General features: G+C 42.3%; 1 protein-coding gene across 3 annotated transcripts in view; it reads left to right on the top strand.

The window, feature by feature from the left end:
* The first annotated feature begins 1,091 nt into the window (after positions 1-1,091).
* LOC139379642 (YY1-associated factor 2-like) overlaps positions 1,092-26,674 on the top strand; it is a 30,161-nt gene continuing 4,578 nt past the window's right edge. Inside the window, exons 1-3 of one of the 3 annotated variants that reach the window (XM_071122452.1) lie at positions 1,092-1,239; positions 1,644-1,769; positions 20,255-20,410. In XM_071122452.1, coding sequence (XP_070978553.1) covers positions 1,214-1,239; positions 1,644-1,769; positions 20,255-20,410 — 308 coding nt within the window. In that variant the 5' untranslated portion in view covers positions 1,092-1,213. The remainder of the gene's footprint in view (positions 1,240-1,643; positions 1,770-20,254; positions 20,411-26,674) is intronic. The other 2 variants (XR_011628401.1, XR_011628402.1) reach the window with 2 other exon arrangements.

Below are 26,674 nucleotides of genomic sequence, written 5' to 3'. Positions count from 1 at the left end.
ATTTCAATATTGATCACAGCTCCCCATCCACCAGCTGCTAACCAGAGGCAAGGTGTAGTAAGATGTGTGTACTGTAGTGTTGCCCTAATGTGTCCACCGAGCTTCTCACCATATTCCATGTTCTCTAGCAAGGCAACATTCCTTCCTGTATTTCAATATTAATCTTCTTCCATTAGCTGTTGACAGTACAGTTTTTTTATTTTTTTATTTTACCTTTATTTAACCAGGCAAGTCAGTTAAGAACAAATTCTTATTTTCAATGACGGCCTGGGAACAGTGGGTTAACTGCCTGTTCCAATAGCTGTTGCCAGGCTACCCTGCCGCCCGACAGTAAGGTGGATGTTGTCCTGATGAGTGCAGTGTGCACCTCTCAAATACGACGTGTTCCCTATCAGAGAGCAAGAGCTCCATGTGATGGAGTGTCCTGACAGGAAGCCAGGCGGTACAGGCTGCAACTCTCAGCCCTGGCACATTCTGATTTATACCTGCAAGGCCACGTCTGTCTGTTAGGCAGGTCATCTTCAAGAGCTACCTTTTAAAGCAATGAGATGGGATGGGAGGAGAGCCACTGAAGTTACGTTATAAAAATTTATGGTTTAGAAATGTTTGACAACTAAATACAAGGTGAAATACATAATTCACTTTTCAGTTCTGTCATTCATTTTTCTAACCCCAGTTATTAACTATGTATATAATATGTAGCCTCTCCATCACAGTAGGAAACATGAATAGGGCTTAACATTCAACTATGCAATAATGTTAATGTCATTTGCACTATGTCTGTCTATTGCGTTAAATGTCAGATCATCATAAATCAAAAGGATGGAATCTCATTTTCTCCACCGCCGCAATAATGATTGGGAATTCACCCGTCGAAGACATTGAACAATCTCAAGAAGTTTATGATAAAATGTCAAATGACACCTCATTAGACCCTAATAATGCATAATTACTGTTACATTAGCGTATGTGTTACAAAGACGAGTGTTATTACAAATGTATCAATTCGAATCAGGAATGTCTGTTCCTGTCTGCGCTATATCCTCAGGAAATGGCTTCAAATGTGATTGGACAAACCGCGTCATGTGACCATCCTCCAACTGGAGTTTCCACGACAGCTGGGAGCCGTGCGATACCTCCTCGCGTATTGCTTTCTTAAAGAATACGTAGGGACTGTCCTTATTTCAACATCCGCAAACAAACTTTTGGCGGCATGGGAGACAAGAAGAGTCCAACCAGGTAATGTCTGACTCATTCATTGCGCTGATGACATTGATGCTTGGAAGTGGACACCATGACACATAATTGAAACAATCCTCTCTCTGTGTGTGTGTGTGTGTGTGTGTGTGTGTGTGTGTGTGTGTGTGTGTGGGTGTGTGTGTCTGTGTGTGTGTGTGTCTGTGTGTGTGTGTGTGTGTGTGGGTGGTAGCCGCGGTGTAGCAACCATGGCGGACTGTCTGTTTTATTGCAGTGTCAAATCATAGCGCGAGCTCGTAAAACAGAACAATTTCGGAACACTGAATGGATCATCTTCCCAGATGTTTGACAACGCGAGCATATAGCCTACACATGATGCACACGCAGCACCCTGAACTGGGGATGTGAAACTGATGTGCTTTATGTCCTTTTTGTTTTGTTCGAAGGCCGAAGCGTCAACCAAAGCCTTCGGCGGAAGAGGGAAATTGGGACTGTAGCGTTTGCACATACAAGAACACCGCGGAGGCTTTCAAGTGCATGATGTGCGATGTAAGGAAAGGGACGTCAACACGGTACGTGGATACGATTCATTTTGCTCGATGATAAATGCTATTATGTTCGTGCAAATGGATAGTCTACACGCGTATTTTCTAAGTATTGTTGTATCAGGTTGTGTCCATTAATTTTAGTTTATGAAATGATGCATGTAAACATGAGAAATCTGGATGTATTTTACGCTGCACAGTGTGTGCAGTGTGCGATTGTCTAGTAACCTCATTTGTATTGTGTTCCATGGAACAGCATGGATGCTGATTATGAAATGGAGTGCATCTAAGAACACAGGGAGTATCCTTAAAAAACATGGTCATCACTATAATCTATTGTAGTTAGAAAAACAACCTCTATTTGTACGCATAGTCAAGCACAATGCAAAAACAAGTTTTAAATTAATGTTCCTAGTTGATACTAACTCTATGTAGGCCAATTCTGAGGACAATCGGCAATAATACGTGTATGTCTTTATCTACAATAGAGAGGTGAAGTGACATGACCAGCTATTATGCAATCATTATAGAGTAGTTACCAGGTCTCTCTTGAAAGAGATGCTATCTCAATGAGACTACCTGAATAAATAAAGATGAAATAAATACAAATCATGTCACAGTAGGTCCTTCCCCTGAAACTAGGCTACCCTTGCCTTGAAACTAATCATGAAAAATGCTCTGTAATCACGTGTCATCGTTGTTTGAAGAAGGATGTGGAGCCAGGTCCGATGTGTTAATTGAAAAAAGGTTACAGGTAGTTCGAGTTTCACTCTGATTCATAGCTTCCTTTGAAAACTTGAACTGCAACTTTCCTTCCAGACTAGAAAGGCATAGCATGGTGGTGTCCCAAATGGCACATTATTCCCTATGTAGTGCACTACTTGATCTAACTTTTCTCCCTCACCTGCTTTAAGCACCAGCTGTCAGCAGCTCACAGATCACTGCACCTGTACATAGCCCATCTATAAATAGCCCAAACAACTACCTCTTCCCCTACTGTATTTATTTATTTATTTTTCTCCTTTGCACCCCAGTATTTCTACTTTGCACACTCATCTACTGTCAAATCTACCATTCCAGTGTTTTACTTGCTATATTGTATTTACTTCGCCACCATGGCCTTTTTTTGCCTTTACCTCCCTTATCTCAACTCATTTGCTCACATTGTATATAGACTTATTTTTCTACTGTTTTATTGACTGTATGTTTGTTTTACTCCATGTGTAACTCTGTGTTGTTGTTTGTGTCGAAATGCTTTGCTTTATCTTGGCCAGGTTGCAGTTGTAAATGAGAACTTGTTCTCAACTTGCCTACCCGGTTAATAAATAAAGGTGAAATAAACAATGTAAAAAAGTATGCTCACAGCCATGGGGATTGGAATAACAAGGATGGAATATCTCAGGTTTTGTGTCTTTCATGTTATAATGATGAAACCCATGAGAGTGTAATGTGTGGGCATCCCAAATGGCACCCTATTCCATGTAGTGCACTACATTTTCAGAGATTTTTGTAGTTCGTTCCAGTCATTGGCAGCAGAGAACTGGAAGGAGAGGCGGCCAAAGGAGGAATTGGCTTTGGGGGTGACCAGAGAGATATACCTGCTGGAATGCGTGCTACTGGTGGGTGCAGCTATGGTGACCAGCGAGCAGAGAAAAGGCGGGACTTTACCTAGCAGGGTCTTGTAGATGACCTGGAGCCAGTGGGTTTAGCAACGAGTATGAAGCGAGGGCCAGCCAACGAGAGCATATAGGTTGAGTAGGGTGTTGGATGCTATTTTGTAAATGACATCGCCAAAGTCTTAGATAAGTCTCTTAGATGGTCATGAACAGAAGCTAGTTGATATGCTCACATCCTGTCTGGGGTTAAAATGACCTTAACACCTCATCTGAGTGGAGAGAGAGAGAGAACATTAGTCTTCTAGAGCACACACACACACTGCGCACACACACACTACACACACACACACACTGCAGACACTCACACACTGGGGTGGCAGGTAGCTTAGTGGTTAGAGCGTTGGACAAGTAACCGAAAGGTTGCAAGATCGAATCCCGAGCTGACATGGTAAAAGTCTGTTGTTTTGCCCCTGAACAAGGCAGTTAACCCACTGTTCCTAGGCCGTCATTGAAAATAAGAATTTATTCTTAACTGACTTGTCTAGTTGAACAAAGGTATAAAAAAAGAAAATAAACAAAAAGACACGCTTTGATAAGGCTGGTGGTGTTGATGAAGTCAGGGGAAAAGGGGAGGGGGAGTGGAGGGCAGGAGGCATCCATATTATGTCATGGTGGTGTTGATGAAGTCAGGGGAAAAGGGAAGGGGGAGTGGAGGGCAGGAGGCAGGTTGGTATTTAATCATCACGGCTCTCGTCATCCATCTTATGTCATGGTGGTAGAGGATCTAGTGGTCCAGGGGACATCATCCATCTTATGTCATGGTGGTAGAGGATCTAGTGGTCCAGGGGACATCATCCATATTATGGCATGGTGGTAGAGGATCTAGTGGTCCAGGGGACATCATCCATCTTATGTCATGGTGGTAGAGGATCTAGTGGTCCAGGGGACATCATCCATATTATGTCATGGTGGTAGAGGATCTAGTGGTCCAGGGGACATCATCCATATTATGTCATGGTGGTAGAGGATCTAGTGGTCCAGGGGACATCATCCATATTATGGCATGGTGGTAGAGGATCTAGTGGTCCAGGGGACATCATCCATATTATGTCATGGTGGTAGAGGATCTAGTGGTCCAGGGGACATCATCCATATTATGGCATGGTGGTAGAGGATCTAGTGGTCCAGGGGACATCATCCATATTATGGCATGGTGGTAGAGGATCTAGTGGTCCAGGGGACATCATCCATATTATGTCATGGTGGTAGAGGATCTAGTGGTCCAGGGGACATCATCCATATTATGTCATGGTGGTAGAGGATCTAGTGGTCCAGGGGACATCATCCATCTTATGTCATGGTGGTAGAGGATCTAGTGGTCCAGGGGACATCATCCATATTATGTCATGGTGGTAGAGGATCTTCAGGTCCAGGGGACATCATCCATCTTATGTCATGGTGGTAGAGGATCTAGTGGTCCAGGGGACATCATCCATCTTATGTCATGGTGGTAGAGGATCTAGTGGTCCAGGGGACATCATCCATATTATGTCATGGTGGTAGAGGATCTAGTGGTCCAGGGGACATCATCCATATTATGTCATGGTGGTAGAGGATCTAGTGGTCCAGGGGACATCATCCATCTTATGTCATGGTGGTAGAGGATCTAGTGGTCCAGGGGACATCATCCATATTATGTCATGGTGGTAGAGGATCTAGTGGTCCAGGGGACATCATCCATATTATGGCATGGTGGTAGAGGATCTAGTGGTCCAGGGGACATCATCCATCTTATGTCATGGTGGTAGAGGATCTAGTGGTCCAGGGGACATCATCCATATTATGGCATGGTGGTAGAGGATCTAGTGGTCCAGGGGACATCATCCGTCTTATGTCATGGTGGTAGAGGATCTAGTGGTCCAGGGGACATCATCCATATTATGTCATGGTGGTAGAGGATCTTCAGGTCCAGGGGACATCATCCATCTTATGTCATGGTGGTAGAGGATCTAGTGGTCCAGGGGACATCATCCATCTTATGTCATGGTGGTAGAGGATCTAGTGGTCCAGGGGACATCATCCATATTATGGCATGGTGGTAGAGGATCTAGTGGTCCAGGGGACATCATCCATCTTATGTCATGGTGGTAGAGGATCTAGTGGTCCAGGGGACATCATCCATCTTATGTCATGGTGGTAGAGGATCTAGTGGTCCAGGGGACATCATCCATATTATGGCATGGTGGTAGAGGATCTAGTGGTCCAGGGGACATCATCCGTCTTATGTCATGGTGGTAGAGGATCTAGTGGTCCAGGGGACATCATCCATATTATGGCATGGTGGTAGAGGATCTAGTGGTCCAGGGGACATCATCCATATTATGGCATGGTGGTAGAGGATCTAGTGGTCCAGGGGACATCATCCATCTTATGTCATGGTGGTAGAGGATCTAGTGGTCCAGGGGACATCATCCATATTATGGCATGGTGGTAGAGGATCTAGTGGTCCAGGGGACATCATCCATCTTATGGCATGGTGGTAGAGGATCTAGTGGTCCAGGGGACATCATCCATCTTATGGCATGGTGGTAGAGGATCTAGTGGTCCAGGGGACATCATCCATATTATGGCATGGTGGTAGAGGATCTAGTGGTCCAGGGGACATCATCCATCTTATGTCATGGTGGTAGAGGATCTAGTGGTCCAGGGGACATCATCCATATTATGGCATGGTGGTAGAGGATCTAGTGGTCCAGGGGACATCATCCATATTATGGCATGGTGGTAGAGGATCTAGTTGTCCAGGGGACATCATCTGTCTTATGTCATGGTGGTAGAGGATCTAGTGGTCCAGGGGACGTCATCCATCTTATGTCATGGTGGTAGAGGATCTAGTGGTCCAGGGGACATCATCCATCTTATGTCATGGTGGTAGAGGATCTAGTGGTCCAGGGGACATCATCCATATTATGGCATGGTGGTAGAGGATCTAGTGGTCCAGGGGACATCATCCATCTTATGTCATGGTGGTAGAGGATCTAGTGGTCCAGGGGACATCATCATCTTATGTCATGGTGGTAGAGGATTATCCAGGGGGCATGGTGGTAGAGGATCTAGTGGTCCAGGGGACATCATCCATATTATGTCATGGTGGTAGAGGATCTAGTGGTCCAGGGGACATCATCCATCTTATGTCATGGTGGTAGAGGATCTAGTGGTCCAGGGGACATCATCCATATTATGTCATGGTGGTAGAGGATCTAGTGGTCCAGGGGACATCATCCATCTTATTCATGGTGGTGATCTCATGGTGGTATGTCATGGTGGAGGATCTAGTGGTCCAGGGGACATCATCCATATTATGTCATGGTGGTAGAGGATCTAGTGGTCCAGGGGACATCATCCATATTATGTCATGGTGGTAGAGGATCTAGTGGTCCAGGGGACATCATCCATCTTATGTCATGGTGGTAGAGGATCTAGTGGTCCAGGGGACATCATCCATATTATGGCATGGTGGTAGAGGATCATGGTGGTAGAGGATCTAGTGGTCCAGGGGACATCATCCATATTATGGCATGGTGGTAGAGGATCTAGTGGTCCAGGGGACATCATCCATCTTATGTCATGGTGGTAGAGGATCTAGTGGTCCAGGGGACATCATCTAGTGGTCCAGGGGACATCATCCATCTTATGTCATGGTGGTAGAGGATCTAGTGGTCCAGGGGACATCATCCATATTATGTCATGGTGGTAGAGGATCTAGTGGTCCAGGGGACATCATCCATATTATGTCATGGTGGTAGAGGATCTAGTGGTCCAGGGGACATCATCCATATTATGTCATGGTGGTAGAGGATCTAGTGGTCCAGGGGACATCATCCATCTTATGTCATGGTGGTAGAGGATCTAGTGGTCCAGGGGACATCATCCATATTATGTCATGGTGGTAGAGGATCTAGTGGTCCAGGGGACATCATCCATCTTATGTCATGGTGGTAGAGGATCTAGTGGTCCAGGGGACATCATCCATAGTGGTTATGGCATGGTGGTAGAGGATCTAGTGGTCCAGGGGACATCATCCATATTATGGCATGGTGGTAGAGGATCTAGTGGTCCAGGGGACATCATCCATCTTATGTCATGGTGGTAGAGGATCTAGTGGTCCAGGGGACATCATCCATCTTATGGCATGGTGGTAGAGGATCTAGTGGTCCAGGGGACATCATCCATCTTATGTCATGGTGGTAGAGGATCTAGTGGTCCAGGGGACATCATCCATCTTATGTCATGGTGGTAGAGGATCTAGTGGTCCAGGGGACATCATCCATATTATGGCATGGTGGTAGAGGATCTAGTGGTCCAGGGGACATCATCCATCTTATTTCATGGTGGTAGAGGATCTAGTGGTCCAGGGGACATCATCCATATTATGGCATGGTGGTAGAGGATCTAGTGGTCCAGGGGACATCATCCATATTATGGCATGGTGGTAGAGGATCTAGTGGTCCAGGGGACATCATCTGTCTTATGTCATGGTGGTAGAGGATCTAGTGGTCCAGGGGACATCATCCATCTTATGTCATGGTGGTAGAGGATCTAGTGGTCCAGGGGACATCATCCATCTTATGTCATGGTGGTAGAGGATCTAGTGGTCCAGGGGACATCATCCATATTATGTCATGGTGGTAGAGGATCTAGTGGTCCAGGGGACATCATCCATCTTATGTCATGGTGGTAGAGGATCTAGTGGTCCAGGGGACATCATCTGTCTTATGGCATGGTGGTAGAGGATCTAGTGGTCCAGGGGACATCATCCATATTATGTCATGGTGGTAGAGGATCTAGTGGTCCAGGTTAAATAAAGGTTACACACACACACACACACACACTCTGACCAAAAAGTTATTTTGTTGGCATTTATGTATGTCCCCATAACTAGTAAAACATAATCAAACCAATTTCTTTCACTTACTTGCTGTGCTGTTTTGTTGTTCATTTGTTCAGTCTCAACCAGGATTTCATCATACATGTCAAGCAGTGAAGTTTCAGCTCTGTCTGTCCGTGGCCTCTCTTCCTCGGTGCCCACTGTCACTGTGTCCGTTTCCATCTTGTCCAGCTTGTCCAGCTGTGTCTGTAACATTGTTGGCGACACGTGCCACAGAAACAGCCTGTTTTCTGTGTGGGCTGTTCACTGCATCAAAGTAGCGGTCCTTGTACCTAGCATCAGCATGTTGGCGACACAGGTACAAAATCCTTGCAAAGAGGCATGTTGGTGACGCAGAGAGAATGCCACAGAATCGCTTGTTCACAGCTTTGAGTACTTTAGTAAGTTTAACCCCACGGTCTGTGTGGGCAGTTGTGTTGAGCAGGCGTGTCACTGCCATGACAGAGGGTATCACGTCTGCTGCAGACACAGTTGAGTAGCTTATTTCTCCAGTCAGTTGTTTGAATGGAGCTAGCTAGTGTGTTCATGTTTCCATGTTTCAAACATGTTCTCAAATGCCATTGAAATGGCAGCAGCGGTATGAAAACCAGCACATTCTTGAGCAATACGGCTTTGCTCAGTACGAAATCCTTGTCGATCCACTGTGCTGTCACACTCAGCATGCTCATGGGGCTGACATCGCTGGTGCAAATGTCAGTCGTGAAGCTAATAGCAGTGACGCCCATAGCAAGTAGCTCATAGATGTGCATTTCAACAATACTGTGTAACTCCGGTAGGGCAACATCTGAAAAATAGCGCCTACTTGATAGTGTGTACCAGGGCTCAAGATGCTCGGCCAGTCGGCGAAAGCCAACATCATCCACGACAGAGAACAGTTGATTATCAAGGACTATGAATTCCATTATCTTGACATTCATGGATTTCGCCTTTGAGTTGTCTCGCTGAATTTATTTTTTTCACTCTTTTCAAATGACTGCTGGACTTGAACTTGTTGGAAGGTGTGCACTTAGTATTGTTCTGCGTTTGTTCTGTGTAGCTCTGTATTTAACGTGCCGTCATTAAGCCATCTACCTACGTTATATAGGTATGCACGTCATCTACCTACGTTATATAGGTATGCTACGTTATATAGGTATGTCATCTACCTACGTTATATAGGTATGTACATCATCTACCTACGTTATATAGGTATGTACATCATCTACCTACGTTATATAGGTATGCACGTTATATATCCCTAATCTTACGTCATGGTGGGTAAGGTTGTCCAGGGGACATCTGCCAAAGCCTAGCTGACTGTGAATGTACAGTACCAGTCAAATGTTTGGATACACTTAAATATTGAAGGGTTTTTCTTTATTTTTACTATTTTCTATATTGTAGAATAATAGTGAAGACATCAAAACTATGAAATAACACATATGGAATCATGTAGGAACCAAAAAAGTGTTAAACAAATCAAAATATATTTTAGATTCTTCAAAGTACCCTTTGTCTTGATGACCGCGCTGCACACTGGCATTCTCTCAACCAGCTTTATGAGGTAGTCAGTCACCCTTTGTCTTGATGACCGCTCTGCACACTCTTGGCATTCTCTCAACCAGCTTCATGAGGTAGTCACCTGAAATGCATTTCAATTAACAGGTTGTTGTTGTTAAAATTACATTTGTTGTCATTTTTTCCTTCTTAATGCGTTTGAGACAATTAGTTGTGTTGTGACAAGGTAGGGGTGGTATACAGAAGATAAGCCTATTTGGTAAAAGAACAAATCCATATTATGGCAAGAACAGCTCAAATAAGCAAAGAGAAACGAGTCCATCATTACTTTAAGACATGAAGGTCAGTCAATCCGGAACAGTTCAAGGACTTTTAAAGTTTCTTCAAGTGCAGTCGCAAAAACCATCAAGCGCTATGATGAAACTGGCTCTAATGGGGACCGCCACAGGAAAGGAAGACCCAGAGGTACCTCTGCTGCAGAGAATAAGTTCATTAGAGTGACCAGCCTCAGATATTGCAGCCCAAATAAATGCTTCACAGTGCTCAAGTAACAGACACATCTCAACATCAACTGTTCAGAGGAGACTGCGTGAATCAGTCCTTCATGGTCAAATTGCTGCAAAGAAACCACCACTAAAAGACACCAATAAGAAGAAGAAACTGGCTTGGGCCAAGAAACACGACCGAAGGACATTAGACTGGTGGAAATCTGTCATTTTGGTCTGATGAGTCCAAATTTTAAGATTTTTGGTTCCAACCACTGTGTCTCAATGAGACGCAGAATAGGTGAATGGATGATCTCCACATGTGTGGTTCCCACCGTGAAGCATGGAGGAGGAGGTGTGATGGTGTGGGGGTTCTTTGCTGGTGACACTGTCTGATTTATTTAGAATTCAAGGCACACTAAACCAGCATGACTACTACAGTATTCTGCAGCAATATGCCATCCCATCAGTGGGACTATCATTTGTTTTTCAACAGGACAATGACCCAACACACCACCAGGCTGTGTAAGGGCTATTTGACCAAGGAGAGTGATGAAGTGCTGCATCAGATGACCTGGCCTCCACAATCACCCTACCTCTACCCAATTGAGATGGTTTGGGATGAGTACGACCGTAGAGTGAAGGAAAAGCAGCCAACAAGTGCTCGGCATATGTGGGAACTCCTTCAAGACTGTTGGAAAATCATTCCTCATGAAGCTGGTTGAGAGAATGCCAAGAGTGTGCAAAGCTGTTATCAAGGCAAAGGGTGGCTATTTGAAGAATCTCAAATATAAAATATATTTTCATTTGTTTAACAGTTTTTGGGTTGCTACATGATTCCATATGTGTTATTTCATAGTTTTGATGTCTTCACTATTATTCTACAATGTAGAAAATAGTACAAATAAAGAAAAACCCTTCAATGAGTAGGTGTGTCCACATCCCAAATGGTACCCTATTCCCTATATAGTGCACTACTTTTGACCAGAGCCTGGCACCATGATGTCAGTGTTATTGATTCACAGTCAGGAAATGGCTGCCACCCTGGTGTTGTCCCTGAGTGACATCTTGGTTTCATGGACAACAAGAGAAACAAAGCCATGCAAGAATAGCTAGCGCTCTCTCTCTCTCTCTCTCTCTGTCGCTCTGTCTTTCTCTTTCTATGTCTGTGTGTGTGTGTGTGTGTGTGTGGTTTTATTACCAAAGGTTGAACATTATCCTTCCCCTTCATGCAAAACCAATTATCCTGGTTTAAAGAGCAGTTTTCAAATGAGCCAGCTAACAGTGTGGAGGCAGACCCAATTGTCTCCATTGCCTCTGTGACTGGAATGTTGTGTGTACACGGGTCTGTGTGTATGTCATTTGTGTGTTTGCGCGCCTAAGTGTGCGCCTGTGTGTCTGCGCCCGTGTGTGTGTATGTTTGTTTGCGCCCCTGAGTGTGCGCCTGTGTGTGTCTGCGCCTGTGTGTGTGTGTGTGTGTGTGTGTGTGTGTGTGCGCCCCTGTGTGTCTAGTCTCTGAATTGAGGCTGCTACAGCAGCTGCCAGACACCCAGAGCGAGGCTCATTAGTATGCTAGGGCTTAATCAGTGTGATGTCATCAGTGGAACAGAGATTTTCATCAGGACAACAGTCTTAAAGCAGGCAGGGGGTCACCACCATTACAAACAACTCAACCACCACTGCACACACACAGGAAGATAACAGAGGGAGAGGAGAGAGAGACATCAAATTCCCTCCACACACAGAAGACAAGGGGCTGAGAGAGAGAGAGTCTGAGACCTCTGCTCCAGCAGGGCCAAGCACTTGCCATCTGCCCAGAACAGCAACACAGTTCACGTTTGCCAGCTGATGGTACTTAGCTTCTCTGAACAAAGTGCCGACCGTAATTTGGCAACCGAGTGCGAACCGATTTTACGTGTAGAAATGGACGAAAATGCCGTCACTCAGACACCTTCAAAAAACACTGCGCTGTCAGCGACTGAACGGCAGACAAACGGTAGACTATCATTCAGTGAGATGTATTCTCAAGAGAGACAGGAAGAGATCTCAGTGCTGTCCTCCCTTCCTCTTCCTTTCCGCTCATCTCTTTCCTCTCTTCCTTTCCTCTCCTCTCAGAGAGACAGTCTACTTCAGCAAGGCCAAGCGCTAACCCTCTGCCCTCTACAGCAACAACAACACAGCTCCTACCAGAGGTGATGCTAGCAAGATGGCCAACAAAGGAGGTCGCGGTAGTTAATGAAGGGCCAATAGCAACATGACTCGACCCGCGTCTCCCGCCCGTCCACACACAGCACACTCCAGGGGGTTGGCTGGCTCTTCCAGGGAGGGAGGAGGGCTCTTCCAGGGAGGGAGGAGGGCTCTTCCAGGGAGGGAGGAGGGCTCTTCCAGTGGGGAAAGAGCCAGACAGCTGGTGTACTAAGTCTAATGTAGGACATGGATTATGGAGGATATTAATATGACTTTTCTGTTTCCCTCTGGCTTCATTTAGCTTGAGATATTATATATATATCTCAAAGATTATTTTAGCTTGAACAATAATGTAGACCTATGTAAGATCATTGCATGGTCACTGTCATTTGTAATCCGGTTTTAATATGGAATTAGTTACATAGGTCTAAAGTTACCTGTATCTGTGTCAAACAGGCCTAACTTTACTCCCAGATGAATGCGTTGGTACTGAGCTCATTTGGGATAGAAGAGGGGAGGAGAGAGATGGAGGTAGAAAGAGAGCTAGAGAGAGGGACACGGGGAGAGAGAGAGACACGGGGAGAGAGAGAGAGACACGGGGAGAGAGAGAGAAACACGAAGAAGAGGGAGAGACACGGGGGGGAGAGAGAGAGAGACACGGGGGGAGAGAGAGAGACACGGAGAGAGAGAGAGAGACACGGGGAGAGAGAGAGACACGAGGGAGAGAGAGAGAGACACGAGGGAGAGAGAGAGAGACACGGGGAGAGAGGGAGAGACGGGGAGAGAGAGAGACACGGGGAGAGAGAGAGAGACACGAGGGAGAGAGAGAGAGACACGGGGAGAGACGGGGAGAGAGATAGAGACACGGGGAGAGAGAGAGAGACACTGGGAGATAGAGAGAGACACGGGGAGAGAGAGAGAGACACGGGGAGAGAGAGAGAGAGACACGGGGATAGAGAGAGAGACACGGGGATAGAGAGAGAGACACGGGGAGAGAGAGAGAGACACGGGGAGAGAGAGAGAGAGAGACACCGGGAGAGGGGGACAGGGGAGAGAGAGAGATGGTTGGGTTGCGTGCAGCCAGCAGTTAGATTAAGATGAATGTTTTACAAAACTGAGGTTTAGCAGAGCTGCTCTCTCTGATGCAGCTTGAGAAGATAGAACCAGAATTGAAAGCACGTTGTCAACGAGGCTGTACTGTCTCCAGGATGGGAGGATGGCAACAGACGCCAGGGAGGAAGAAAGGAGTGTAGAGGGAGATGAGAGGGAGGAAGGACAGAGGGAAGAGAGAAGAGACGAGGGAGAGAGGAGGGGGTAACCAAAACGAACATAACAAAAGAGCTTGTGACGTACAGTTGAATTGGCACGGCAGTAAACACTCCGCCACGCGTTACTGCCGGGCCATTAAAGACACGCCATTAGCCACATTATGAGATGAATACAGGAAGGCAAATTACACACCATTCTTTTAATGATTATCCCACTCTGCGTTCAGGTATTTTACAGCCATTGGAGAGGAGACACCAAGTTATTCCACTGCTTTCACTGCTCTGGCTTCTAGTCATTAGAAAACAATATAACACTCTTCATGAAGGGTGACTTAACTGCTTCTAGACAACTGTTAGAAACAGCGCGTTCCAAACATTAGCCGTCCGGCTAGCAGTCTAATAACTGGGTGTGTGAAGACCAAGTTGTATTTGACCTTCCACCCCACCAGCTGTCCACTAATGAGTTCTCTGACACTTTCAGCCCAAGGGAAGGAACAGTCATCATTCTACTGTAGCCAGTATTGTGCCAGAATATTTCCACAAGTTCAGACGGATATTTACTGAACTTCACCTGAGGCCTCGTATGACAGCTTGAATGATGGGGGAACTGCTCAAGTGTGTGAGCAGTGAACACACACACACACACTCCATGTAGGCTTTTGCAGGACCTCTCTGGAGAAAAGGTCTGTTGTACTGAAAATACAGTTGTCATGTGGATACTGTTTACCCATGCCTATTTCAGACTTTCAGCAGTGAATGTTATATTATGTAAATTGTACAGTACACTGCGTGGGCATCTGCCTCCACCAATCATGGGGCATACTTACAAATATCCTCCACACAGTGCATGTAAGCCATCTTTTTATCCCTACACCTACACCATACTAAACTGTACAGTACGCTGTGATGCAACATGGAATAGAATGCAAATGTGTGTGTGTATATAACTGTGTATAACTATAAAGTGAGAAAATGACTCTATAGGACTCCCAGAGGAGGCGGAGTCTAGGGCGTAGTGGGCCAAATGCTGTGGAGGTGCCATAAACTATAGGAAGCAGAGAGCAATCTCTTTCACACACACACACACACACACACACACACACACACAGCTCCAATGGAGAGCAGCATAGCAGTAGCAAGTTCTGGCAGGGAGAGACATTAATCATGTCACTGAATCCCAGGAGGAGGAGTCACACACACACACACACACACACACACACACACACACACACACACACACACACACACACACACACACACACACACACACACACACCGAACACTGAGCTTGTAGGTTGACTGATCTGTGGGAGGACAGAGGACTCTGCTCTGATTAACACTGTATTATTCAGCTTACACCGGGCTGATCCCAGATCTGTATGTGCCAACTCCTCTCGCTGTCTATGGCATGACAATGATAGTCAGGTGGCCAAAGCTCCAACAGATCTGGGGCTAATCTTTCATTAGTCTTCAATTGAATGACTTGCACTATGTTGTCTAAGGGGAACTGGTGTTTTTGTGTGGACTGTGTTAAAGAAAGAGCAAAAACGACATCAGATGATCTCAGGTTGACCTCATGAGACGTACTGCAGCAGGACAACACTTTGAGAGCTGACCGTTTCAGCCAGCTGTGGTCTAACAGCAGCCCTGAGACATACTGCAGCAGGACAACACTTTGAGAGCTGACCGTTTCAGCCAGCTGTGGTCTAACAGCAGCCCTGAGACATACTGCAGCAGGACAACACTTTGAGAGCTGACCGTTTCAGCCAGCTGTGGTCTAACAGCAGCCCTGAGACATACTGCAGCAGGACAACACTTTGAGAGCTGACCGTTTCAGCCAGCTGTGGTCTAACAGCAGCCCTGAGACATACTGCAGCAGGACAACACTTTGAGAGCTGACCGTTTCAGCCAGCTGTGGTCTAACAGCAGCCCTGTGAGACACCAGTGTTATGCCTGGGTCAATGAGTCATCAGGACCCACGGTGTTGATGAAGGCAGGTCCTGGTGTCTCTCTGTTTTAACATGACTGTATAACACAACACCCTCATTAGAGAGGCTGACAGACAGGGGGAGGGAAGAGTGGGAAGAACAGGATGTGCAGTCATCCAGAGAGAGAGAGAGCCTTGCTATTGAGAAAGGCCGCCGTAGGCAGACCTGGCTCTCAAGAGAAGACAGGCTATGTGACCAATGCCCACAAAATGAGGTGGAAACTGAGCTGCACTTCCTAACCTCCTGCCAAATGTATGACCATATCAGAGACACATACAGTGCCTTGCGAAAGTATTTGGCCCCCTTGAACTTTGCGACCTTTTGCCACATTTCAGGCTTCAAACATAAAGATATAAAACTGTATTTTTTTGTGAAGAATCAACAACAAGTGGGACACAATCATGAAGTGGAACGACATTTATTGGATATTTCAAACTTTTTTAACAAATCAAAAACTGAAAAATTGGGCGTGCAAAATTATTCAGCCCCTTTACTTTCAGTGCAGCAAACTCTCTCCAGAAGTTCAGTGAGGATCTCTGAATGATCCAATGTTGACCTAAATGACTAATGATGATAAATACAATCCACCTGTGTGTAATCAAGTCTCCGTATAAATGCACCTGCACTGTGATAGTCTCAGAGGTCCGTTAAAAGCGCAGAGAGCATCATGAAGAACAAGGAACACACCAGGCAGGTCCGAGATACTGTTGTGAAGAAGTTTAAAACCGGATTTGGATACAAAAAGATTTCCCAAGCTTTAAACATCCCAAGGAGCACTGTGCAAGCGATAATATTGAAATGGAAGGAGTATCAGACCACTGCAAATCTACCAAGACCTGGCCGTCCTTCTAAACTTTCAGCTCATACAAGGAGAAGACTGATCAGAGATGCAGCCAAGAGGCCCATGATCACTCTGGATGAACTGCAGAGATCTACAGCTGAGGTGGGAGACTCTGTCCATAGGACAACAATCAGTCGTATATTGCACAAATCTGGCCTTTATGGAAGAGTGGCAAGAAGAAAGCCATTTCTTAAAGATATCCATAAAAAGTGTCATTTAAAGTTTGCCACAAGCCACCTGGGAGACACACCAAACATGTGGAAGAAGGTGCTCTGGTCAGATGAAACCAAAATTGAACTTTTTGGCAACAATGCAAAACGTTATGTTTGGCGTAAAAGCAACACAGCTGAACACACCATCCCCACTGTCAAACATGGTGGTGGCAGCATCATGGTTTTTCGGCCTGCTTTTCTTCAGCAGGGACAGGGAAGATGGTTAAAATTGATGGGAAGATGGATAGAGCCAAATACAGGACCATTCTGGAAGAAAACCTGATGGAGTCTATAAAAGACCTGAGACTGGGACGGAGATGTGTCTTCCAACAAGACAATGATCCAAAATATAAAGCAAAATCTACAATGGAATGGTTCAAAAATAAACATATCCAGGTGCTAGAATGGCCAAGTCAAAGTCCAGACCTATATCCAATCGAGAATCTGTGGAAAGAACTGAAAACTGCTGTTCACAAATGCTCTCCATCCAACCTCACTGAGCTCGAGCTGTTTTGCAAGGAGGAATGGGAAAAAATGTCAGTCTCTCGATGTGCAAAACTGATAGAGACATACCCCAAGCGACTTACAGCTGTAATCGCAGCAAAGGGGGGGCTGAATAATTTTGCACGCCCAATTTTTCAGTTTTTGATTTGTTAAAAAAGTTTAAAATATCCAATAAATGTCGTTCCACTTCATGATTGTGTCCCACTTGTTGTTGATTCTTCACAAAAAAATACAGTTTTATATCTTTATGTTTGAAGCCTGAAATGTGGCAAAAGGTTGCAAAGTTCAAGGGGGCCAAATACTTTCGCAAGGCACTGTATTTCCCTCAGATTACACAGATCCACAAAGAATTTGAAAATAGCTCACATATCTATTGGGTGAAATACCCTACCAGAGAGAGAGAGACTTAGGGTACTTCTGTTCATTAGTCATTTCAATGAAATACATACCAATTGATTGGTGAATAATGTGAAGTGTCAGGGCAGTGTAGAGACTAGAGACGGTGATGTAAGATCTAAAGGCACCTCCTCATTATTTATCTTTTCTGGCTGAAAGGAAATCCACTCTGTCTGGCTGCTGTTTGGTGCGTTTATTTAAACCCCTCCATGATGTCCTAGTTTCATAGTGGCAGACTCCATTAGCCATTCTAGAACAGATTCCAGGAGTGGGCTATTGATTGAAAATCACACTCCCACACAGTGGTTCCAACACACAACATTACTGTCAGAACATAGGCTAGCACGCCGAGCAAGACACTGAGGAAAATCATCCTATTGGAATCAATACCTCAGTTACTGTCCCTGTCCCAGCCCGGCCTGATGTGGTGTGTACATGCTAGGCCAATACGGGACACACACACACACACACACACACACACACTGGAGACCTATAGCACGTGCTTTCTCTGATTGGGTTAACTGCTGTGCTCTGTTAACCACTCCACCTCTGTACAACATGACAGTATCAGTCCTGTCAGCAGGCTCCTCTGTCACCTTGCAGCCGCTCCTGTCATCCATCCCAATGTGTTTGGGGAGTCGGGACGGAGATGATTTTCAACACACACAACAACATGAATCATGTTATTACTGAGAGATTGTTCTCCGGCTGATTAAAGTTGTCAGCATTGGTTAGTTCCGTGGTGGGCTGTGCTGTGACTCTCTCTCTTTCTCTCTCTCGCTCCCTCTCTCTCTGTGTCTCTGGCAGTATATAGGCCATGTGATACATGTCCATGCTGGCTGGCCTTGATGCAGTTACTGTAAGGGGATTTTCAGAACAACACTTGAATGTAGATTTTTCAGGCTGTAGTGTAATTGAGGCCATTATGGTCATCTAAACAATGCCTTCCTCTTCCCTTAGCGACTCGGTCCAGCTATAGTTGTCATGGTTTCTGTGTGTCAGAAAGTCAAGTACTCTTCTGTTTGAGAGTATTCAGAAGATAAACGGATCCATCACAGATAAGCATACTGATTATTAGCACTGCAGAAACAAGGAGAATTTTCTAGGCTAAACTGTTTCTCCATCTTACTACAGCGTGATTGGAACTGACTAGAGACAAGCTGATGACAATTACTCTCATGGTGGTGAATTTGGTACAAAATGTGCTGGTTGAGTTTCTGCCTCGAGGGCTCATCTGTGAAATGTCAGCGTGTGTGTGTTTTGTTCTAGAGGGAACCACTGAAAGGAAAGATCACTCTGCAGTCAGTACAGAGACTGTATGGTGTAGTAATCTCACCATGGCAGAACACAACACACACAACACACACAACACACACACTGACTGTATGGTGTAGTAATCTCACCATGGCAGAACACAACACACACACACACACAACACACACACTGACTGTATGGTGTATTAACCTCACCATGGCAGCACACAATACAACACACACACACACACACACACTGACTGTATGGTGTATTAACCTCACCATGGCAGCACACAATACAACACACACACACACACACACACTGACTGTATGGTGTAGTAATCTCACCATGGCAGCACACAACACAACACACACACACACACACACACACACACTGACTGTATGGTGTAGAAACCTCACCATGGCAGAACACAACACACACACACACACACACACACAACACACACACTGACTGTATGGTGTAGAAACCTCACCATGGCAGAACACAACACACACACACAACACACACACTGACTGTATGGTGTAGTAATCTCACCATGGCAGAACACAACACAACACACACACTGACTGTATGGTGTAGTAATCTCACCATGGCAGAACACAACACACACACACACACACACAACACACACACTGACTGTATGGTGTAGTAACCTCACCATGGCAGAACACAACACAACACACACACTGACTGTATGGTGTAGTAATCTCGCCATGGCAGAACAAAACACACACACACACAACACACTGACTGTATGGTGTAGTAACCTCACCATGGCAGAACAGCAGATGGGTCTGTCAGCACTGTGGGCTGGGCTGGCATTCACACTAGTGATTTGTCCGTCCCTAAAGAAGCAGAGTACAGGACCAGACAGCTCATGTACACAGTGCTACTGGAATAATTGCATAATGCATGTTTTTGTGAAGCATTTCGACAGAGGAGGAGGAGGACATGGGGTAGCTGCTTCTTCAGGGAGTAGGTTTGACTACACCCACAGATTGCATTCAACGCTGTATGTTCTTTTAAGTATAAAGCTGGGTGGTTCGTGGTCACTGCTTCGGCCTTTTCACTTGATATGTTGGCCTAGTTCTGTTTTTCCCATAAGTGACGTCATTGTTGATTGCTGTATCCAAGTTTCCAGCTTTTTCAAACGTTATTGTTGACACTCTACATTAAGGTGTACTTTATAAATGGCTTAGAAACGGCTAATTACTAGATAGTTTGTAAATATAACACATTGGTTTTGCTCGCTAAACGCTTCCCTGTCTCACTAATGGTACGGTGTGCTCCTACAGGAAGCCTCGTCCTGTCTCCCAGCTGGTTGCTCAGCGGGTAGCTCCGCAGTTCGCCTCGCCCACGCTGCTGCCCAAGAAGGACAAGAAGGACAGAACGGACCAGGAGAAGAATGACAAAGAGCCCACAGTGAAGAAGAACAACCACAAGAAGATGAGGTAAACATTCACAGATAAACAACTGTTTATCATGAACCTGTTGCATTTAACCTGTAGTAGTAGTATGGTGTGATTAGTAGTAGTATGATAGTGTGTAGTATGATAGTGTGTAGTAGTAGTAGTATGATAGTGTGTAGTAGTGTAGTAGTAGTATGGTGTGATTAGTAGTAGTATGATAGTGTGTAGTAGTAGTAGTATGATAGTGTGTAGTAGTAGTAGTAGTAGTATGGTGTGATTAGTAGTAGTATGATAGTGTGTAGTAGTAGTAGTATGATAGTGTGTAGTAGTAGTAGTAGTATGATAGTGTGTAGTAGTAGTATGATAGTGTGTAGTAGTAGTATTATAGTGTGTAGTAGTAGTATGATAGTGTGTAGTAGTAGTTTAGTAGTAGTAGTATGATAGTGTAGTAGTAGTAGTATGATAGTGTGTAGTAGTGTAGTAGTAGTAGTTGTGTGTAGTAGTGATTGTGTGTAGTAGTAGTATGATAGTGTGTAGTAGTAGTATGATAGTGTGTAGTAGTAGTATGATAGTGTGTAGTAGTAGTATGATAGTGTGTAGTAGTAGTAGTAGTATGATAGTGTGTAGTAGTAGTAGTAGTATGATAGTGTTTAGTAGTAGTAGTATGATTGTGTGTAGTAGTAGTATGATAGTGTGTAGTAGTAGTAGTAGTATGATAGTGTGTAGTAGTAGTATGATAGTGTGTAGTAGTAGTAGTAGTATGATAGTGTGTAGTAGTAGTAGTAGTATGATAGTGTGTAGTAGTGTTTAGTAGTAGTAGTATGATAGTGTGTAGTAGTGTTTAGTAGTAGTAGTATGATAGTGTGTAGTAGTAGTAGTAGTAGTAGTATGATAGTGTGTAGTAGTAGTAGTAGTAGTAGTATGATAGTGTGTAGTAGTAGTAGTAGTATGATAGTGTGTAGTAGTGTTTAGTAGTAGTAGTATGGTTGTGTTTAGTAGTAGTAGTAGTAGTAGTAGTAGTAATAGTGTGTAGTAGTAGTGTGTAGTAGTAGTAGTAGTAGTAGTATGATAGTGTGTAGTAGTAGTAGTATGATAGTGTGTAGTAGTAGTAGTAGTATGATAGTGTTTAGTAGTAGTAGTATGATAGTGTTTAGTAGTAGTAATAGTAGTATGATAGTATTTAGTAGTAGTAGTATGATAGTGTGTAGTAGTAGTATGATAGTGTGATTAGTAGTAGTAGTATTATAGTGTTTAGTAGTTGTTGTAGTATGGTGTGATAAGTAGTAGTAGTAGTATGATAGTGTGATTAGTAGTAGTATGATAGTGTGTAGTAGTAGTAGTAGTATGTAGTAGTATGATAGTGTGTTGTAGTAGTAGTAGTATGATAGTGTGTAGTAGTAGTAGTAGTAATATGATAGTGTGTAGTAGTAGTATGAGTGTGATTAGTAGTAGTAGTATGATAGTGTGATTAGTAGTAGTAGTAGTATGATAGTGTGTAGTAGTAGTAGTAGTATGATAGTGCGATTAGTAGTAGTAGTATTATAGTGTTTTGTAGAAGTTGTAGTATGGTGTGATAAGTAGTAGTATTAGTATGATAGTGTGTAGTAGTAGAAGTAGTAGTGTGTAGTAGTAGTATGATAGTGTTTAGTAGTAGTAGTATGGTGTGATTAGTAGTAGTAGTGTGATAGTTTTTAGTAGTAGTAATAGTGTGATTAGTAGTAGTAGTATGATAGTGTGTAGTAGTAGTATGATAGTGTGTAGTAGTAGTATGATAGTGTGTAGTAGTAGTATGATTGTGTTTAGTAGTAGTAGTATGATAGTGTTTAGTAGTAGTAATATGATAGTGTGTAGTAGTAGTAGTATGATAGTGTGTAGTAGTAGTAGTAGTAGTAGTAGTAGTATGATAGTGTTTAGTAGTAGTAGTATGATAGTGTTTAGTAGTAGTAATAGTAGTATGACAGTATTTAGTAGTAGTAGTAGTAGTAGTAGTATGATAGTGTGTAGTAGTAGTATGATAGTGTGATTAGTAGTAGTAGTAGTAGTAGTAGTAGTAGTATGATAGTGTTTAGTAGTAGTAGTAGTATGATAGTGTGATTAGTAGTAGTAGTAGTAGTAGTATGATAGTGTGTAGTAGTAGTATGATAGTATGATTAGTAGTAGTAGTAGTAGTAGTGTGTAGTATTAGTATGATAGTGTTTAGTAGTAGTAGTAGTAGTAGTAGTATGGTGTGATTAGTAGTATGTTAGTGTGTAGTAGTAGTAGTAGTATGATAGTGTTTAGTAGTAGTATTATAGTGTGTAGTAGTAGTAGTAGTATGATAGTGTTTAGTAGTAGTATTATAGTGTGTAGTAGTAGTAGTAGTATGATAGTGTTTAGTAGTAGTAGTAGTAGTATGATAGTGTGATTAGTAGTAGTAGTATAATAGTGTTTTGTAGTAGTTGTAGTATGGTGTGATAAGTAGTAGTAGTAGTAGTAGTAGTAGTATGATAGTGTGTAGAAGTAGAAGTAGTAGTGTGTAGTAGTAGTATGATAGTGTTTAGTAGTAGTAGTAGTAGTATGGTGTGATTAGTAGTATGATAGTGTGTAGTAGTAGTAGTAGTATGAATGTGTGATAAGTAGCAGTATGGTGTGATTAGTAGTAGTAGTGTGATAGTTTTTAGTAGTAGTAATAGTGTGATTAGTAGTAGTATGATAGTGTGATTAGTAGTAGTATGATAGTGTGATAGTGTGATAGTGTTGTAGTAGTAGTAGTATGATAGTGTGATTTGTAGTAGTAGTATGTATAGTGTGATTAGTAGTAGTAGTATGATAGTGTGATTAGTAGTAGTAGTAGGATAGTGTGATTAGTAGTAGTAGTGATAGTGTGATTAGTAGTAGTAGTATGATAGTGTGTAGTAGTAGTAGTAGTAGTAGTAGTAGTGTGATTAGTAGTAGTAGTAGTAGTATGACAGTAGTAGGAGTGTGATAGTATGATTAGTATCAGCATGATAGTGTGATTAGTAGTAGCAGTATGATTGTGTTTAGTAGTAGTAGTAGTATTATGATAGTGTGATTAGTAGTAGTAGTAGTATGATGATAGTGTGATTAGTAGTAGTAGTATGATGGTGTGATTAGTAGTAGTATTATGATAGTGTGATTAGTAGTAGTAGTATGATAGTGTGATTAGTAGTAGTAGTAGTATGATGATAGTGTGATTAGTAGTAGTAGTATGATAGTGTGATTGGTAGTAGTAGTATGATAGTGTGATTAGTAGTAGTGTGATTAGTAGTAGTAGTAGTATGATAGTGTGATTAGTAGTATGATAGTGTGATTAGTAGTAGTAGTATGATAGTGTGATTAGTAGTAGTAGTATGATAGTGTGATTAGTAGTAGTATGATAGTGTGATTAGTAGTAGTAGTGTGATTAGTAGTAGTAGTAGTAGTATGATAGTAGTAGGAGTGTGATAGTGTGATTAGTAGTAGTAGTAGTATGATAGTGTGATTAGTAGTAGTAGTATGATAGTGTGATTAGTAGTAGTATGATAGTGTGATTAGTAGTAGTAGTATGATAGTGTAGTAGTAGTAGTAGTAGTAGTAGTAGTATGATAGTGTGATTAGTAGTAGTAGTAGTAGTAGCATGATAGTGTGATTAGTAGTAGTAGTAGTAGTAGTAGTAGTAGTATGATAGTGTGTAGTAGTAGTATGATAGTGTGATTAGTAGTAGTAGTAGTAGTAGTAGTGTGTAGTATTAGTATGATATTGTTTAGTAGTAGTAGTAGTAGTAGTAGTAGTATGGTGTGATTAGTAGTATGATAGTGTGTAGTAGTAGTAGTAGTATGATAGTGTTTAGTAGTAGTATTATAGTGTGTAGTAGTAGTAGTAGTAGTATGATAGTGTTTAGTAGTAGTATTATAGTGTGTAGTAGTAGTAGTAGTATGATAGTGTTTAGTAGTAGTAGTAGTAGTATGATAGTGTGATTAGTAGTAGTAGTATAATAGTGTTTTGTAGTAGTTGTAGTATGGTGTGATAAGTAGTAGTAGTAGTAGTAGTAAAATGATAGTGTGTAGAAGTAGAAGTAGTAGTGTGTAGTAGTAGTATGATAGTGTTTAGTAGTAGTAGTAGTAGTATGGTGTGATTAGTAGTATGATAGTGTGTAGTAGTAGTAGTAGTATGAATGTGTGTATAGCAGTATGGTGTGATTAGTAGTAGTAGTGTGATTAGTGGTAGTAGTATGATTAGTAGTAGTGATAGTGGTAGTAGTAGTATGATAGTGTGATAGTAGTAGTAGTGTAGTAGTAGTAGTAGTAGTAGTAGTATGATAGTGTGTAGTAGTAGTAGTAGTAGTAGTAGTAGTGTGATTAGTAGTAGTAGATATGATTAGTAGTGTGATTAGTAGTAGTAGTATGATAGTGTGATTAGTAGTAGTATGATAGTGTGATAGTAGTAGTAGTAGTGTAGTAGTAGTAGTAGTAGTAGTAGTAGTAGTAGTAGTAGTAGTAGTGTGATTAGTAGTAGTATGATAGTGTGATTAGTAGTAGTAGTATGATATGTAGTAGTATAGTAGTAGTATGATAGTGTGTAGTAGTAGCATGATAGTGTGATTAGATAGTGTGTAGTAGTAGTATGATAGTAGTAGTATGATAGTAGTAGTATGATAGTGTGATTAGTAGTAGTAGTATGATAGTAGTAGTGTGATTAGTAGTAGTAGTGTGATTAGTAGTAGTAGTAGTAGTATGATAGTAGTAGTAGTATGATAGTGTGATTAGTAGTAGTAGTGTGATTAGTAGTAGTAGTAGTAGTATGATAGTAGTAGGAGTGTGATTAGTATCAGCATGATAGTGTGATTAGTAGTAGCAGTATGATTGTGTTTAGTAGTAGTAGTAGTATTATGATAGTGTGATTAGTAGTAGTAGTAGTATGATGATAGTGTGATTAGTAGTAGTAGTATGATAGTGTGATTGGTAGTAGTAGTAGTATGATAGTGTGATTAGTAGTAGTAGTATAATAGTGTTTTGTAGTAGTTGTAGTATGGTGTGATAAGTAGTAGTAGTAGTAGTAGTAGTATGATAGTGTGTAGAAGTAGAAGTAGTAGTGTGTAGTAGTAGTATGATAGTGTTTAGTAGTAGTAGTAGTAGTATGGTGTGATTAGTAGTATGATAGTGTGTAGTAGTAGTAGTAGTATGAATGTGTGATAAGTAGCAGTATGGTGTGATTAGTAGTAGTAGTGTGATAGTGTTTAGTAGTAGTAATAGTGTGATTAGTGGTAGTAGGATGATAGTGTGATTAGTAGTAGTATGATAGTGTGATTAGTAGTAGTAGTAGGATAGTGTGATTAGTAGTAGTAGTAGGATAGTGTGATTAGTAGTAGTATGATAGTGTGATTAGTAGTAGTAGTATGATAGTGTGATTAGTAGTAGTAGTGTGATTAGTAGTAGTAGTAGTAGTATGCTAGTAGTAGGAGTGTGATAGTGTGATTAGTATCAGCATGATAGTGTGATTAGTAGTAGCAGTATGATTGTGTTTAGTAGTAGTAGTATTATGATAGTGTGATTAGTAGTAGTTGTAGTATGATGATAGTGTGATTAGTAGTAGTAGTATGATAGTGTGATTAGTAGTAGTAGTAGTATGATGATAGTGTGATTAGTAGTAGTAGTAGTATGATGATAGTGTGATTAGTAGTAGTATGATAGTGTGATTAGTAGTAGTATGATAGTGATTAGTAGTAGTGTGATAGTGTGATTAGTAGTAGTAGTAGTATGATAGTGTGATTAGTAGTAGTAGTATGATAGTGTGATTAGTAGTAGTAGTAGTAGTAGTATGATAGTGTGATTTGTAGTAGTAGTATGATAGTGTGATTAGTAGTAGTAGTGTGATTAGTAGTAGTAGTAGTAGTATGATAGTAGTAGGAGTGTGATAGTGTGATTAGTAGTAGTAGTAGTATGATAGTGTGATTAGTAGTAGTAGTATGATAGTGTGATTAGTAGTAGTATTATAGTGTGATTAGTAGTAGTAGTATGATAGTGTGATTAGTAGTAGTAGTGTGATTAGTAGTAGTAGTAGTAGTATGATAGTAGTAGTAGTATGATAGTGTGATTAGTAGTAGTAGTGTGATTAGTAGTAGTAGTAGTAGTATGATAGTAGTAGGAGTGTGATAGTGTGATTAGTATCAGCATGATAGTGTGATTAGTAGTAGCAGTATGATTGTGTTTAGTTGTAGTAGTAGTATTATGATAGTGTGATTAGTAGTAGTAGTAGTATGATGATAGTGTGATTAGTAGTAGTAGTAGTATGATGATAGTGTGATTAGTAGTAGTAGTAGTATGATGA

This window comes from Oncorhynchus clarkii, chromosome 21 (genome assembly GCF_045791955.1).
Source record: "Oncorhynchus clarkii lewisi isolate Uvic-CL-2024 chromosome 21, UVic_Ocla_1.0, whole genome shotgun sequence".
In the NCBI taxonomy this organism is placed as follows: Eukaryota; Metazoa; Chordata; class Actinopteri; order Salmoniformes; family Salmonidae; genus Oncorhynchus; species Oncorhynchus clarkii.
The sequence above is the reverse complement of the archived record's forward strand: the minus strand, read 5'-3'. Positions and strand labels throughout refer to the sequence as shown.